At 34.2% G+C, this 17,370-nt stretch overlaps 1 protein-coding gene across 1 annotated transcript in view; it reads left to right on the top strand.

The window, feature by feature from the left end:
* The window catches only part of ADGRL4 (adhesion G protein-coupled receptor L4), a 115,155-nt gene that overhangs the window by 58,463 nt on the left and 39,322 nt on the right, over positions 1–17,370 (top strand). Inside the window, exons 3-7 of the mRNA XM_058537091.1 lie at positions 4,811–4,963; positions 11,687–11,754; positions 12,549–12,728; positions 12,841–13,024; positions 14,116–14,232. Coding sequence (XP_058393074.1) covers positions 4,811–4,963; positions 11,687–11,754; positions 12,549–12,728; positions 12,841–13,024; positions 14,116–14,232 — 702 coding nt within the window. The remainder of the gene's footprint in view (positions 1–4,810; positions 4,964–11,686; positions 11,755–12,548; positions 12,729–12,840; positions 13,025–14,115; positions 14,233–17,370) is intronic.

Genomic DNA, 17,370 nt, shown 5'->3' with positions numbered 1-17,370 from the left:
TTCAAGAGGACAAGGGATTAGAACTCAAAATGTTAGAGAGGTGCCTATGGTAAAGTAAAAAAGAGGCCTGATGCCATAACACGAAAAAATCTTAGGTGCGAAGACTGGCCCAGCTTTGCTTTAGACAATGGAGAAAATGATCTTGCTTCTCACGGGCTGACTGGTTTTTCTCTTGGTCTGGTTTTTCCGAGCAATGGAAATGGTAGTGGGCGCGAAGTCGAGATTTGGGTGGGTGCTTAGAGCAGAAGGCACTCTAGGTGCTGCTTGCTTCCTGTTTTAGGGGCAGACCTGCCTCAGGCCTAGGAAAGGAGCCTGACCGCTGTCCTGCCAGGCTCACCATGAGGTAGATCTGAATTGAAGGGCAGCCTCACAGTAATGAAGATCTTACATTTGTTGAGCTTTGGACCTCATGGTTCACAGTCAAGGCCAGGTCTCAAATGTTTGAAAGTCTGTTTCCAGAGAGCTATTCTAAAGTAAATTGTATTTTTTGTACTTCATAAAATGAAATAACACCATTTTATTGATGTTTTGGATAACTTTTAGTAACATGGAATGATTCTTGGGAAAAATGTTAATATAATGGTACTGTATACAGCCATATACAAAAGTGGATATTCTGCATCATCTGAATTATCTTTAAAATGGAAGTGCCTCCAAGGATGAGTGGTTGTCTTTGTATAATAGTATTACAAATGATTTTTATTTTCTTTTTTTCTAGCATTCCTTTTAAAAATTATACTGAGCAGTATTAAATCATTGGAATTTTAAAAACTGAATTATGGAGAAACTAGTTTTGATCTTTTTTGTATTTAGTATGAATATATCCTAGTCATACTGATGCAATCGCTGGACGTTTTGAGATCGTACATCATAGATTCTTTATAAACATCTTTATTATTATATAAGCATGAGAATGAGTGATTTAAACTGTTTCCCAGATTTTGGGAGCTCACTTCTACATAGAGAAGGGATAAGTCTCATTCACTGATGAAGGACCTTATATTATATGTTTAAGGCCAGGTAGCCGTTAAGAATTTTAAGCAGGGTGTAACAGTATCAGATTTCTAGTAACTTAAATAGTAGTAATAATATTTTTAAAGTAATAAGATTAGCATGCCTGTATAGTCCTTACTACATACTAGGTACCAGTCCAAGCATTGTCTGCACATCAACTCTAATCCTCTTAACAATCTTCTTAGGTAGTCACAATGTAGTTTCCATTTTACAATAATCTTCCTATCCCAGTGACTAGCACATACTAAACACTCCATAAATGATAGCTATTACTACTACAAACCCTTTTTATAATGTAGTATTTAAGAAAAATGACATCACTTTAACATTCAGAATACCCTAGACTTGAATCAAACTTTGCCACTTATTAGCTGTGTGCCTTAAGGCAATCTAACTTTTTATATTTCAGTTTTCTTGTTTGTAAACTAGAAATAATGTCTGCCTCATAGGGTTAATATAAGAATTAAAAATGCAAGTCAGATCATGTAGATGAAGTGCTTAGTGCCTGGTTCATTGGGGGCCTTCAATGAATGGTAGTAATCATGTCAATCAAACAGCCATGTCTATCATGTCTTAAAGGAGGTTCCCCTGGAAGCTACAAGGCAGGAAACTAACTTAAAGTCACGTAGAAGGTGAAAAGACATCAATTAAATTATTTTCTTCTCTGTTCACAATATCTTTTAACTGTTCCATAATATGTCAAATTATATCCAAAGAGAATTATATAAAAATGTAGTGCAGGAAAACCTCATCTTTCAAGACTCCATGAAATCTTTTCTGACCTCTCTCCCCACTCGAGTAAAATGAATGAGTCCAGTATCCACCCCTGCAGTCTTCCTTCACCACACTCACACTTCACTCTTCCTTTTTGCTTACATCTCCATTCTCCCATCAAGATGCTCAGGTCCTGGAAGTTAGAGGCAGTGCCGTGGTTCTTCTTCCATCCCCCATCAGAGATGCAAAACCAAAATATCAAAACAAATTAAAAACATATATAAAATAGATGATTGGCCAAGGGAAGAGTAAAAGCTATTAATGCAATGGATGTGCCTAATTCAAATGATACTTATTGATTAAGGAAATTAGAACAACTTCAAAAATATAATGTTATCTTCCCTTTTGTGTTCCAGCCAATTAATTTATGTAGGTTTGGTATTAATCAAAGTGATTTTCTTATATTTGGTAATTTTTTTGATGTTTGTAGATATATGTATGGGCATCTGGTTTCATTATGTAAGTGTCATTATACCTGTGAAAGAATAAGTATGGCAGAGCACTCTGGCTGTTTACAATCTCTTCTTTCTTCTTCCTGGGCACACAGCTGGCCCGCAGTCCCCAGCCTCTCTTGTAGTTAGGTGTGGCCATTTGAATGAGTTCTAGTGAATAGAATGTGGACCAAAGTGATGGGTTTATAGCCACATTTATAGACATGGCTCATAACTCTCTTACACTCTATTCGACTCCAACTCCCCACCTGGATGAATACAGAGAACTTGGAGGCCCTGTGGGGTGATGCAGCCATTAGATTAAACACGCCTGGGTCCCTGAACCATTGTGGAAGAAGACACACCATCAACCTGAACATAAATCCTAGTCTTTGACCAGAGCAGCAACAAATCTTTCATTGTGCTGAGCTATTACATGTTTGGAAATATTTGTAGCAGTTGGCCTATTATAATTAATATAATAAGTCAAAGTGATAACATATAAATAGTGAAATAAAATTATGGGATAGGACTATATAGGTTGAATATCATAAAAGGATAGGATTTGCAAATCTTACCAGACCTGTCCATAGTAATCGTGTTTGAAAAAAGAGAGGAATTCACCTCAAGTTGTCTGTCATATGTTAACTTCTGTACTTATATCTGTAGTGTTTGAAAATGGATAAGTGGAAATAAAATTTAAGTTAAAGATAGAATACAAATAAAGTTTCTATTTTCCTTCTGAAACCACTACCTCAATATCTCCTTCTCCCACAATAATTTGGGAGACTCATAATTCATTAGCTACGTTCTTATCCTATATTTTGGCTTTTTTAAAATGATTCTCACAGAGGCAGCAGGATGCAGCAATTAAGAAAACAGTCTTTGGAAGCAAACTACCTGGCTCTGCAACTAAAAGACTGTGTGATGTTAGCAAGTCACTTTTCCTCTCTATGCCTTATTTTCCTCATCAGTTAGAGAGGATAACAATGGTACCACATAGTTTATGTAAGGATTAAGTTAATTAATATTTATAAGGCATTTGAAAAAATCTCCAACTGTTAGTTATCACTATATGTGTGCAATAGCCTATGTATGAATTAAATGCTATACAATTCATCCTTTAAAAAGAAATTAAATGTGGTTTGATTAACATGGAGAATCAAAATTCAAGACATTTTTCAAACTTGATTTGTTTTTACAAGTATTTCCCTATGATTTCTCTCTGTGCTCCCCAATTAGGCTTCCCTCTACCCTCAGAAATGTCTCACCTACCCTTCACTTTCATCTTTGCCGAATATTTTGTATTCTTTACAGTGACTTTCCTTCTCTTTGTCTTAACCTATACTCAGCTATCCTAGATTGGCCAGTTTGCGTTTATTAGTTTCCTGCGGCTGGCTGCCCTAACAAACTAGCACAAACTTGGTGGCTCAAAACAACAGAGATTTATCCTCTCACACTTCTGGAGGCTAAAGTCTGATATCAAGGTGTTATGATATGCTCCCCTTGAAGGCTCTAGGGAAGAAGACCCTTGTCTTCTTCTAGCTTGTCTCTCTCTAGCTTCTGGTGGTTGCCAGCTATCCTTGGCATTCCTTAGCTTGCATCTGCATCACTTCAGTCTCTGCCCCTGTCTTCACACAGCCTCCTCCTCTGTGTCTCCATGTCCAAACTTCCCACATATTATAAGGACACTAGTCATTGGAATAGGGCCCACCTGATCCAGCATGACCTCATCTTCACTTGATTATGTCTGCAAAGATCCTATTTCCAAATAAAGTCCCATTCACACACATGGGATTAAGACTTGAACATATCTTTTTGGGAAACACAATTCAACCCGCGACAGGATTTAATGTCACCTGAAAATATTGTCTTTCTCCTCTAGCCCATCATGATCATTTCTATTTCATTTATTGGACACATAATATAAATCTGCTTTCTGATTTTTATAAAGTGTTTATGAATCTATATCTTTTCTAATAAATTGTATAATTAGTATAACGGTTAGGACCATGGACCATGATATAATTCTTTTTTTGTTTTCGTATTTGTGTATTTTTCTATAGGACAATATAATGCATACTGTAAGGAATAAATGCATTAATGAAGAAATGAAGAGATGCAGACCTAGTAATGCAAAAGTCTTCTCGGGAATAAGTGATAAAAATAAATGATACATGATTAGAGCACATCAATTTTAAATCTCTGATTTTTCATTTTTAACTCATGGTATGCTTTTGACTGATTGTAAAGAGTATTATAAATTCACAAATGAATATATATTTATTGACATTATTATAATTAAATAACATATAAAATTTGAAAACATTCCAAGATAGATTGAATAGCTATATTCAGTGTTTTTGAAGTAAGAGATTCTATTTTGCTTTGCAATTGCAGAGAAGGTTTCACATTGTAAACAAGAATAAAACAAGTGTGGAATGTGGATTCTTCAGTATGAACTTCTCTTAGAAATAAACATTGCATTACCTTAAACTAGTTAACAGTCAAAATTCCCAAATACCAATGGAAAATATTAGGAATTCATCTCAATTATATAATAATAATGTTTGAAATTGCTCCGTCCACAGATGACAACGAGTGTGCAAATTTAACACAGTCCTGTGGTGAAAATGCTAACTGCACCAACACAGAGGGAAGTTACTACTGTATGTGTGTACCTGGTTTTAGATCCAGCAGTAACCAAGACAAGTTTATCACTAATGATGGAACCATCTGCATAGGTAAGTTCAACTATCTTACTTCAAATTTGTACCTATCTCTTACTGCGTGTTACCTCCAGAGATTCAATAATATTCGAACCAAATTCTGCCAGTCCTTGATTGTACCCTAGTTGTTAATACTTTCAGAAACTTCATTAATTCCTTTAGTTCTCCAAGGTTGTATAATCAGTTACTATGGAATATTGATCCAAAGATATAAGAAAAAGAGATTTGAGGGGAAAAAAATCAAGCAGTTTACAAAAAAATTTTCAAGAAACTGTGAGATATACCACGGTAGCAAACAATAGAATAAATATTTACACTTTAAAATAATATATTAACTCAAGAAAATATCATTTGCATGACAAGATATTGGTGCTTTTATAAATATGCACTCTGAGATGGGCTTTACATTTTCAGAAAGGCAGTACTTATGAAGGAATTGTCTTAGTGCTTTTACTATTGTCTGCTGAAAGTTACTCACACTTCAAATCTGCATTTAGAGTTCTATTTAGAAAATCATTTCAGTTTCACCAAAATGGCCTTTGAGAAGGATAATAATTTCTGTTCAATCTCCAGGTGAAATATTATTCTGAATCTGAAGAGAGTATCTAGAAGATGTTTTTAAGTGTCTTTCTATTGTAATTTGGTCATACATTTGATTTATTAGATTCTATGTAATTTGGATTACGGTCTGAGAAAAAAAAATTGTTTAGAAACTTCAAAAGATGAACAATTTTTAGAGGCAAATTCTCTGGAGCCAAAGACTTTGAAAATAAATTATAAATCATCTTAATCATGGTTTCTAGACAATGTCCAATTTACCAACTAGTATAATTAATTACAATTGACAATAATCTACAAAACTAATAGATGAACTGAGGCCCTGAGAGTTAAATCACAGAGCCAAGGGTAGATACAGGACTAGAACTTAGGATTCTCTATGCAACATGGACAGGAGTAAAGTGCTGCTTCTACTTTGAGTGGGTAAAGGAGAGAGATCCAAGTTAATCTAGATCACATTAAAGCCTTCAATTAGTTCCCAAGTGAGCTTCTCATCAGTAAGCTAAGGAGAGGTCTGACAATGTTATTATTAACACATGATAATTTAGGAGATAATGCTCAAAGAAAATTGATCAGTGACATGTCAGTCTCAAAGAAATTATCCTGTATCGTGTACCTATGGTTCATAACATCTACTCTGCTGTGTAAACAGGGAAGATTTTATTCTCCTCATTTTGTAGCCTAGGGAAGTGCAAGGCTACTCCAGATCCAGGCTACATTTAGGATAAAGGGAGGATTAGAATCACAGTCTTGTATCTACAAAGCCATTGTTATTTCCACAGGAGACTAAAGTGTGGGGGACCATGCCTTTAAATCTCACACATTGCTTTGAATAGTGTGAATGCAGTAGATCAAGCTTTGCAAGAGCATGGAAGATTTAGAATATGAGAAAATAATTCTATTTCTGTTGAATGATAATTTTATCTTTAGTGTTTGTGGCAAATATTTTTGTTGGAGTATAGCATTATAATATATTCAGGAAATGGGAATCCATGAAGTCCTGCCCAGAAAACTGACAGTACCTGGCTACTTGTTCTTCTGAAGCCTGTACTCTCGTTGCTAGTCTTAGAATGTTGTACAATGTGTGTCTGTTACCTTTAGTAGTTAAGTTCTAATTATGTCGTTCTGTAAGCTTTACTAAAAATGTTCCAGTTAGTGAAAAAAATCTAACTTGTGACATCTTAATCACTGGAATTTAATACAATTTTAGCTCTGTTCTCCATTTCCTCTTGTCTCTAGAAGACATCTGTCTTTTCATCTGATCATGTTTACTTTTAACACACCTCAGTTCACAAAGGGCTCTATTTTTCTGTCTGTTTCTGTTTCTTCCAAGTAGAAAATTCCTATATTAGAAAAAACTAAAACACAGACACAAAGGAAACACACACACACAAAGATGATTGAATGCCAACATTTTGTGGGAGTATAATACATTCGTAATTTAAGACTCTTTCTCCCAATACTCATCTATTATTGAGATACTGTGGAATGGCCCTAAGTTTTTGCTAATTCCCTTTTTACCTATTTTAAATAATCAGTAAACACAGTAACTATATTAAGATCCAATACCCAATATAGAGTCTTTCAGTTTCTACCTGTTTTGTTTGATGGATTGTCCAGTGGAAAAACTCATTCTGTGAAAAATTGTTATTTCTCACCAAGTTTGTTGTCCTCAAGGGTTAGGCCTTTTTGAGAAGCAGAGCAGCTATTTCTTTTTTTTTTTTTTCCAGTGCTGCAGTAATTTTCGTTGTGCATTATGAGAATCCTCAGGGAATTTGAGCAGAGAACCATAATTCTACCCCTTTTTACATTACTCTATCACCTTGTAGTGTATTGCTTCTGATCTGAACGTTTAGTTGATCATTAAATTCAACAGGTCTGGGAATTATAGTCATTAAGCACCTCTATAAATAAATAATGAAAAACTCCAATTCAGGGCAAGAAATGACACAAGCAAAATTCTTTACCTTTAGACTACATTCAAATACTATTTTCCACGGATAAGGTGATTTTGTTGCAGAAGGCTTTGAGTGAGATTTAGCAGCATGCATCTTTTTCTTCCCCTTGAAATCACAGTAGCCAGAACTTCAGATGCCCAGCTCCCAAGAGACCTAGTTCCAGACTCGAATTTACCTTGTGCTTAAGAGCAGTGTTTACTGCTTGTAATTTTTTATGTTCCATTGCCTTGTGTACTCTGATAACTTCAGATTTTTTCACGGCTTTGAATAATATTAACATTTAATTTTGTCTTTGCAAATTACTTCCAGTAATTGAACATTTCGTCTTTTCTTTGCAGTCTGTGAGTTAAACAACATTAGAAAATTCAGTTATTGATGAAAATTATAAGAATCAAAACAATCATGTGATCATGTTTTGAAAGATGATTGTGATAAAATACCGCTGGGTTGGCTCATTGTAGTCATGAAAAACAAGCATAACCTTATTAATGAAAAAGTAGCAAATGAATTTTTTGAAGTGCAAAACAAGCAAATGATTGTTACGGTATGCTTACATTTAGCGAAATCAAGTTATTAGTATTAAGCTGAGTGTTAGGTTAGGAGTGGAAAAAGTGGATCAATTATTAAATATGGTTTGTCAATTCTAGCTTGACTGAAATAATTACATAGTAGCAATTTAGCTTTCATTAAGATAGTGGAGAGGGTTCTTTTGCTCTTTTACAGCTCTGGGGAATATCAAAACATAGCAATCTAATGAGACATTCATTATCAGTCTGTTTTCTCCAAACCTACATATTCACAGGGCTCCTGCTATTAAGAAAACACACAATACAAATAGAACAGTGGATGTGATCTTCAGTTACAATATCAGGTACCTACTATGTCTCAGGTACCACTCCAAACACCTTCACATACGTTTGGTCATTTGTTATGAAAAATAACTCTTTTGAGTTAAAAGATATTTTTATGGTATTACCCAAGGTCACAAAACTAATGAGTATTAGAGTTAGAATTTGAATTAAGGTCTTCTACAGGGCCTTTACCTGTAGGAAGGAGGATATGTGGTGGATTTGTTAGATCCAAGATAATGGCAGTCACGTTCATTTTGGCTAAGCCAGTTTTATCTCATTTGGGCATGGCATACTCTTTCAATGTTTTATGATTCTCTTGGTACTACTAGGGACCAAAGGGGTGTAAAGTAATAGGCTGAGGATGGCGGAAGCTCTTTGACTACCCTGGCACACAGCCAGTTGTGGTAGTCACACACTCCATAACTAGGTTAAGCACAATAAACTCTACTGCAGAGGCCCAGAGTGAGAGGGATACCAAATTCAACAAACCTCACTTCCACATTTTAGTAAAAAGTTGTGGAAACAAAAGTATAAACAAGGAAATTATAAACAATTTGGAAAACATTACTTTGATGGGATGTTTAAGATTTGAAAAGCATTACTTTGCTCAGATGATTCATATTCTTTTATAACATTCAGAGTCAAAATATAAAGATTTGCATAATCCTATTTTTGAATGCTAGTCTCCCAGGATACTACTTCCTTATTATTCTTACAGATTAACATTTTGTCACTTGGTGAATTCAGAAGCTAAAATACTCTACTTGACCTAAGGTTGACATGGTGGATACCAAACAGCCGAGTGAGTGGTAGAGGGAAGGCTTGAACTAGAGCAGAGAGCCCAACATAAGCACCACAAGGTGTGGAGGTTGCATGGGGAGAGCTGAACTCAGCTATGAGCGCCAAGATGTGTATCCCTGTCTCCAAAGTGCAGGAGGGAGGATGGAAATTGAGTCTGTAGAGCCAAGATGTATATGTTGCTCAGACTTTGGGTTTGGGATGAAGTTCCCTAGAAAAATTGCACCTTTAAAATTTTGAAATTGAGAGAAATCAACACTTTATTTCCTGTTAGCCGTAGAAGACATCTAAAAATATAAAATGTGGGTATTCAAAAACGTAGCTTTCTTACCCATGAAATAAATTGTTCTGTTTATGACACTTCATGGGTCTGTTCACACCTTCATTGGGGTGTTTTCCTCGTTTGGGTACAGCACATGCTACTTTTTCAGCACTGCTCTGAAACACTAGTCTTTTGCTTTCTTATATATTTTTTTCACTTCGTTGATTTCGTGAAAAATAACGACCCTCGTCTATACTCCCACCTGGATTCTTTTCTTCACCCCAACCTGGAATGCTTTCTCTAATGGTTCTCCATATAGCCAAAGTCGACCTGCTGCTGCTCATCCCCTACTGTATTTTCAGTCCTTTGTGTGTGTGTGTGCATGCACGTGTATAGAGTGGCGGTTTCTGAACACACATATTTAGAAATGAGAAGAAGAGGGTGAGGGTACTAGAGAAGCGTTCCTGTTTCTTTAACAGTAGTGTACTTGGGTTTCTGGGTAGCGCAGATGGTGAATATAGAGACTCGGCAGAAGAATTAGGGGTTTTCTACCTTTTTCAGGCCTGGACTATTAATTGTCTTCTTAAATCTAGTGCCATCACCTTTCTAGCTAATGGAAATTTCTTCAAGAATTTGGCTAGAGGTTTATTGTCGGTTCCAGTTCTTAATGGTATGAGTTTTAATGTTTTTCTGTGTCTTTATGGCATCTTTAAAGTGAGAAATTAGGATCAGCTACATTTAAGATAACTAGCTAGATGACATTTTAGATTGGACTTTGATTACTCCCCCCTTTTTTATGGCAAACAGCATTGTGCCACTTGGAGTAGCTCTAAGATGTCAGAGCTAGATGGGGAACACAAAAATCTTTGCATTAACTTAAGGTGATGATCTGGACTCTTCAGTTACTTGGAATCATTCCCTGTTGGAACTCTGCCTGCTGGCAGAGTATTTATACTATATTTATAACTTTAAGACATGTTTCATTGTAGTAAGTAAAATTTTAAATTAAGAATAGAAATTATGTGAGCTTATAACCTAGCATTTTTATGGTGGCTTTGAGATATGGCTACTGAAAATCTAAGACTTAATTCTGTACAATTTGTTACTTTATCTATGATGGCTGTATATTGAGAATCATAGTAAAATATAACCTGAACAAAAGTAATGAGTTCTGGTAAAATTATAAGGGAATTGAATCACACATTCTGCTACATCATAATTTTTAGGTTAACTTATATGCAAAAATGAAAGAAAATGGGCCACTCTTTTTTTGTCCTCCGGAGTACTCTAAACTGAGTTGTTACAATCAATTTAGTTTAATGCTGGAAAACAAAAAATTTTAAATGTACTTTAAAAATTGGGTCTTTATTAAATTAGGAGTATATGTTACATTGTCAATGATGGAAATTAATGACTTTGCTGATGAATCCTTCTATTCAGAAAACAGTTTAAGAGTTTGGTCTATGAATGACATTTTTAATACACTGTCAAATTGGATCAACCAAATCAGAGTTAAAAAAAATATACGAAGCTAAGTTTGCTCTGTCGTTTTCCAGATGATGGGATTTTCTTGGCTTTCTTGTAAAATTTGATATGAAATCACTAACTGTACATAATACAATGATCAACAAGGTAGCAATTCTATGAGCACTAAATAGAAAATTTAATTTTTCAAATATTTCCAGATATAAATGAGTGCAGCGAATCCGTTGCCTGCGGTGATCACGCAGTGTGTGAAAATGTGGTTGGCGGGTATAACTGCTCCTGCAAGGAAGGTTATCAGACATCCACAGGAAAATCACAGTTCACACCTAATGATGGCACTTACTGCCAAGGTAAATTACATTATTAAAGTTTATGTATAATCAAAGAACTATGTAAAATATGTACTACACAGTTGTGAAGTATCAAAGAGCTACTCCTTCTAAGAAATGTGCCAACATTCCTTTATCATCTATAAAATGAAATAAGAAAAGAAGAGGTATTGTTTTATTTCATGGAAGATGTAGACTACATGTTTTATGTAGTTAACATACCCTATTTCTTAAAGTAACTACAGTCTTCCATTTTCCATAAAATATTGTTTATTTTAATGAATAAAAATAAATGAGTTTTTATTATGAATAAAATTTAAAAACAATAATGAAAAATTAAAAATAAATTAATTTTAATGAATAAAATTAAAAATTAAACTCATAAAAATGTGTTTTTAATGTTCAAATAAGTGAGCAAAATCAATGGAAGCAATGTAATCATCTTAGGAAAAACTGTTTTTAAAAACTTTTATATAATTTAGTTTCTTTTTCTACAGAAGTGAATGCAGACTGCCATTTAGATGATGCCTGTATTGCTGCAAATATTGATAAAACTTTAAGAAAAGTAAGTAGACTAGTTGAATTAAAATTTTATTTTATTTTGGCATTTTGATTTCAGGTAAATTCCTTCCAATGTCGCATGTTAAAAAGAGTAACAAGCAACTGATCTTCAAGTAGAGTTGAAACTACTTACATATAGAGATCTAAGTATTTTGTTTGAGTTGCAGATAGGATTAATTTGAAAATCCCCAATGTATTGAAGAAGACTTTGACATGTTTAATTTATGTTACTTTTTCACTGTTCGATATACTGGAAAATTCTTCTCAAAGTATAAAGAAATTTGTTGAATAAACTAGTAAAAACCCCAGACCCATTCCCACATTCTAAGGAGACATAGTTGAATGCAACTAGATTTTGTACTTCAAAGTAAATATTTCAATAAGTAAATAAAGTAGGACATTCATAAAATTACTGTCATGTGATTGAAAGTGTGAATCTCAACATGACTAATTAACTATCAGCTAAAGCAAATTTCTATTTTATCACACTGTAAAGAATTTTCTCTGGTTGATTAAAATATAATTCAAATTGTTATAACTTTTAAAAGCTAACAAAAAATCATCAATTCAAACATGCTATTCTTTTCTCAAGTAACTTCTTTTTAAGTTATTTGCTAACCTTTGGTAAATAATTTCAGGTTTCAGTGCTGCATGTTATGGTTTAGGTTTAGTCTGATAACTTATTAATGTATAAGACAAGAAAACCAAACAGAATAAATTTAATATGCAACTTTATTCTTGGAAAGATCCAATAGTACTCTAAATTGGTTTCCTTTTTCTGGACTCATTTTTGTTCAGATTAGACGCATAAAAGAACCTGTGGCTTTGCTACAAGAAGTCTATAGGAATTCTGTGAAAGATCTTTCACCAATGGATATAATTACATATATAGAAGTATTAGCTGAATCATCCCCATTACTGGATTACATGAATACTACTAACTCAGCCAAGGATGCCCTTTCTAATTCAACTCTTACTGTAAGTATGTTGAGCTTTGACTCTTAATATAATTGAGCTTTAAAATTCTCCTTACATCTGTGATTAATGTAAGATTCCAACATTTTTAAAAGACATACTTTTTCTTCAACAGGAGTTTATAAAAACTGTGAATAATTTTGTTCAAAAAGATACGTTTATAGTTTGGGACAAGTTACCTGTGAATCATAGAAGAACGCATCTTACAAAACTGATGCATGCTGCCAAACAAGCTATCTTAAGGATATCTCAGAACTTCCAAAAGACCACTCAATTTGATACTAATTCAAGTGATGTAGGTAAGAAGCCAAGGTCAATTTCAAAGCAATAGTGTTTTCCAAACAAGCCATTCTCAGAAGGGAAGGAAAGTATTTAAAATACTGTTCAACTGGCAGTTGTTTTACCAATATAGGAATGAATGGTGATGCATATTACAAAAGTGATATGAATGAAGTCTGAATAAAAAAGATGAATACATAAGCACTGCCTCTTTCCTACAGTCTCCATCTTTTCCTATTCCTGAACTGTTTACCATTTAAATGGTCAGAATACATTACTCCCTTGTCATTTTGAGTTAGTCATCTCATGACTTGTTACCTTGACCAATCATAGTTACAGGCAGATTTTCTGGATGTGGTATACTTAAATTTCTCTTTAAGAATCCTTGGACTTTTGATAATATGAAGCAATCAATACAGTAAATTAGAATGTTTCCTGCTTCATGCAATCTCATACTTAAAACTTTAGGAATCTTGGATCAAATTGAGAATGTCTGTAAAGTTGTTCTGAGGAAACAAGGTACATTTTCTGAAATAATCTTTGCTTACATCTATATTATATTTTCTGGGTGACATCCTGCTATGCAGTAGTGGATACAAAGAAATCATTATCTCATCAGGATTCACTACTTACTCAAAATTAAGGTAGCAAGCATTGTGACTAATATATAGGAGCCTACATTTCTATGATGCCCCTGTGTGAAAAAAAAATTGAAAATACACCAGGTAAGGAAATTATCACTCAAGAATTTAATTCAATCACTCCCTGTTTAGTAAATTATATTGTAGATACCATCCTCTAAGACATTGTAGCTGCTTGTCTTTGCTTTAGTAATTATGATTTATAGCTCCCTTGTGTTCATACATATTTTGTCTTTAATTCAATAAAGGTAAAATTAAACCATAAGTGCCATAGTCAAATCAAAAAATTAAACTTTAACCAGATTTTAAGATATAAATTCTAATCCAAACATGTTCAGAATATGTTCATTCTACCCGCCGTAAATAAGAAGCTGAAATACAATAATGATGGGTGAAATTGACTCTAACTAAATAAATACATTGATTAAACTAATTTCAGTGAATTTATTATTTTTATGGTTTTGTTTCAGCTCTCAGAACTTTCTTTTTTGATTCATATCACATGAAACATATTCATCCCCATATGAATGTGGACGGAGATTATATAAAGATATTTCCAAAGAGAAAAGCTGCATATGATTCAGATGGTAGGAGTTTGACAGTCTTATATACAATGTGTCAATGATTTGCAATAAATACTTATGCATTTGGTTGTATCATATGTACATATAACCTGTGGTTTCCTATAGAAAAATATTTTATGTTTAAATACAGAATTTCCATATTTGTACTAGAAGTTTTTTTTTTTTTTTTTTTTGGTGAGGAAGATCAGCCCTGAGCTAACATCCGATGCCAATCTTCCTCTTTTTGCCAAGGAAGATTGGCCCTGGGCTAACATCCATGCCCATCTTCCTCTACTTTTATATGGGATGCCGCCACAGCATCGCTCAACAAGAGGTGCACAGGTGCACGCCCAGGGTTCCAAACACCCGATCCCCCGTCCACCGCAGCAGAGCACGTGCACTTAACCGCTACACCACCGGCCGGACCCCTGTACTAGAGATTTTTATTCTGATCTAAATACCTGCGGGGAATTTTAGGATCTGACAATATCTAGATCCTTCTTGTCTTACCTCCAACCTCTGTAACTGTCTGATATTGTTAAGATTCTAATGAAAATATACGAAAGAACTGTGATTTTACTACTCATTTTGCAGCAGTCAATAGATACTATAATTTGCGTAGAGTTCTTTTAGTATTTCTTCTTCAATAATCCTTCATATTCCTCATCATGAGACTGAATTTGTGACTGTGTAAGGATGACAAATAGACACAATGTTAAAAAGACTGAAAATTATTGTGTGGGTTTGGACTTCTCTCTTCCACTTGTCGTTTCTGAGTCCTTGTATATTAAACTCTCCAACTAAACTGAAGGCAGGATTAAGAAATAGAATCTGAGAATGTTAGTACTAGCAGGTAACAATGATTATCTAGCCTAATTTCTTCATTTTATGGATAATGGAACTAAGGCACAAAGAAGTTAACAGCTTTGTCTCCACGCACATCAACAGATAGACAGAACCAGCACTAGAAGGGAGGGAGTTAGCAAGAAACAGCCCTGACCTGACCAGCCTTTTCCTTGCCTAACCACAGGCAACCACAGCCGCTATTTAAATTTAACCATTTATCTGCTCTCTTAGTGCACTGGCTTAGAAAAAGATTCTCTGCTGATAGTAGATTTGTTGTTGTTGTTCCCTTATAGGTCAAAATATATTACTTTGGGAAAATATGAATTATAATATTTTCTCAAAGAATGTGTGGGGGTTCATAAATACAAATGAAAAATACATACAATAACACACATATGTTCCCTTTAAAAATACCATTTCATAAAAGGATATATTGTCTTTATTGTTAAAAAACAGGTTGCACATTCATTCTCGGAAGAATATCTTTTTAAAAAAACTTTTATAGGTCTCATGTGGAATTTTTTTCTAATCCATTGCTATCATCTTCTCCATTCTTTTTCATTTTTTATTCAAAAGCAAGAAACAGATGGCCATAAAACAAAGCAAAAATAACTAAGCCATTTTGCCACTGAACCCATGGCTCTTACCCTGTTACATCATATTCTAATTACTCAAGTACTCATATGATATTTAGCAAATCAAAGAATGTGTTAAACTGTTGTATTTTCAAAGACAATTTGAGTAGTGTTTAGAGGTTGAGAATAAAGACATTGAAAATACTTATCATAGTGACAGATGATGAAATTGTCATGGAATAAATATCTCAAAGAGATCCTGTCTGAGTGTATGGTAGTTTTGTTACATTTAATGATCATGCATGCAAACTCTGACATTTGAAAGAGACAGTAATATCAGCTCTCCAGAAAGCAGAGGGAGAAATTTGTTTTCCTCAAGGTTGGATCTTAAAAATAAAAGCAGGTCTAACAAGCTGATCAAACTCACTCAATGATGTCTACATGTGATTATTCATTTATTGACAAAACCCATTAATAAAAATATGCACTAGTTAAAAGCTGCATAGTGTCATTGGTAGGTAATAAGAGAGGCACAGGTAGATTTTTAATCTTTTTTTATAGACTGAATTTTAGTCCCTATCATTAGAGAATGAACTCCTAGTTTACTGAAAGAAGGTACAGATCTGATAAGAGATAAAAACTAGATCAGGCCTAGAATTAGTGAGAAATCATGGGAATTAAAAGAGACACAAAATGATGAGAATGGACAAACACTGAAACAATGTTCAGAAAGGAGGTTAAAAAGGGATTCTGGAGCATTCTATGTGGCATGAATCTCCTTTTACCCAAAGTCAAAAATTGATTTTAAATAAATATTTTTCTTTAGAAAAGATAGGAGTGATTAATAGATTTTTAAAATCCATCTTATCTTTTGGGTGCTTCCTTTGATTTTGGACCATCTCCTACCACAACCTCTGAGAAGTCACTGTTGCATGAACTGGTTCATCAGCTGGATGAGGTCAGGTTGACCTAAAAGGTTTCCAGGACCTGCTTCAGGCACTGGTCTATTGGTACCAAAGGCTGGGCTAGTTGTCATCTCTTGGAGTCATCATAATTTCACTAGCCCTACCATGCTATACTGACATTATTTCTTCCTTTGATATAAATTTTCTAAGCTGGCAGTTCAGGAAAATACTCTATGTAATGTATCTGAACTTCAGCAAGGCTCTTAGCAGTGTCTCTCGTGGTGCCTTTTTAGAATAATATAGAAAACACAAATAGCGATACACTTTGGCAACTTCCAGCTCCCATAACCACATCCAAAGAATATTATTTATTGGTGTGATATTGTGATGTGGAGGGTTCCAGCTTTGTATCATAGTCCTTGGTCTTTGATAATATTATCAACATTTGTATTTATGATTTGGTTATTTTATGCTTTTCAGATTATTCGCTTGTGTCACAGACTTGAGGGAACAAATGAATATGATAGAGTTCTTCCTAAGTTGTCCAAATATCGAAAGTAAACATATAATGTTTCTAATTAATAAGTAAAACAATAATCATGTTAATATAGCATTTTAAATTTTACAGAAGACTCTCTCATGTGTTATTTCATTTGGTCTCCACTAGTAAATAGCTAGGGTGAGTATTACCATCATCATTTTACAAGGGAGAAAGCTAAAGTTCAAAGCTGTTACCTGCTTTGCTCATGGCCACATAAGTAGGAGCAATGACTTAAACCAGAGCTTCTGATTCCAAGGGTAAATTCTGAATGTAAAGTCCTAAACTTAGTGTCCTT

The sequence above is a fragment of the Diceros bicornis genome, chromosome 4 (genome assembly GCF_020826845.1).
Source record: "Diceros bicornis minor isolate mBicDic1 chromosome 4, mDicBic1.mat.cur, whole genome shotgun sequence".
NCBI classification, from domain to species: domain Eukaryota; kingdom Metazoa; phylum Chordata; class Mammalia; order Perissodactyla; family Rhinocerotidae; genus Diceros; species Diceros bicornis.
Note: the sequence above shows the minus strand (reverse complement) of the source record. Positions and strands in the feature narration are given on the sequence as shown.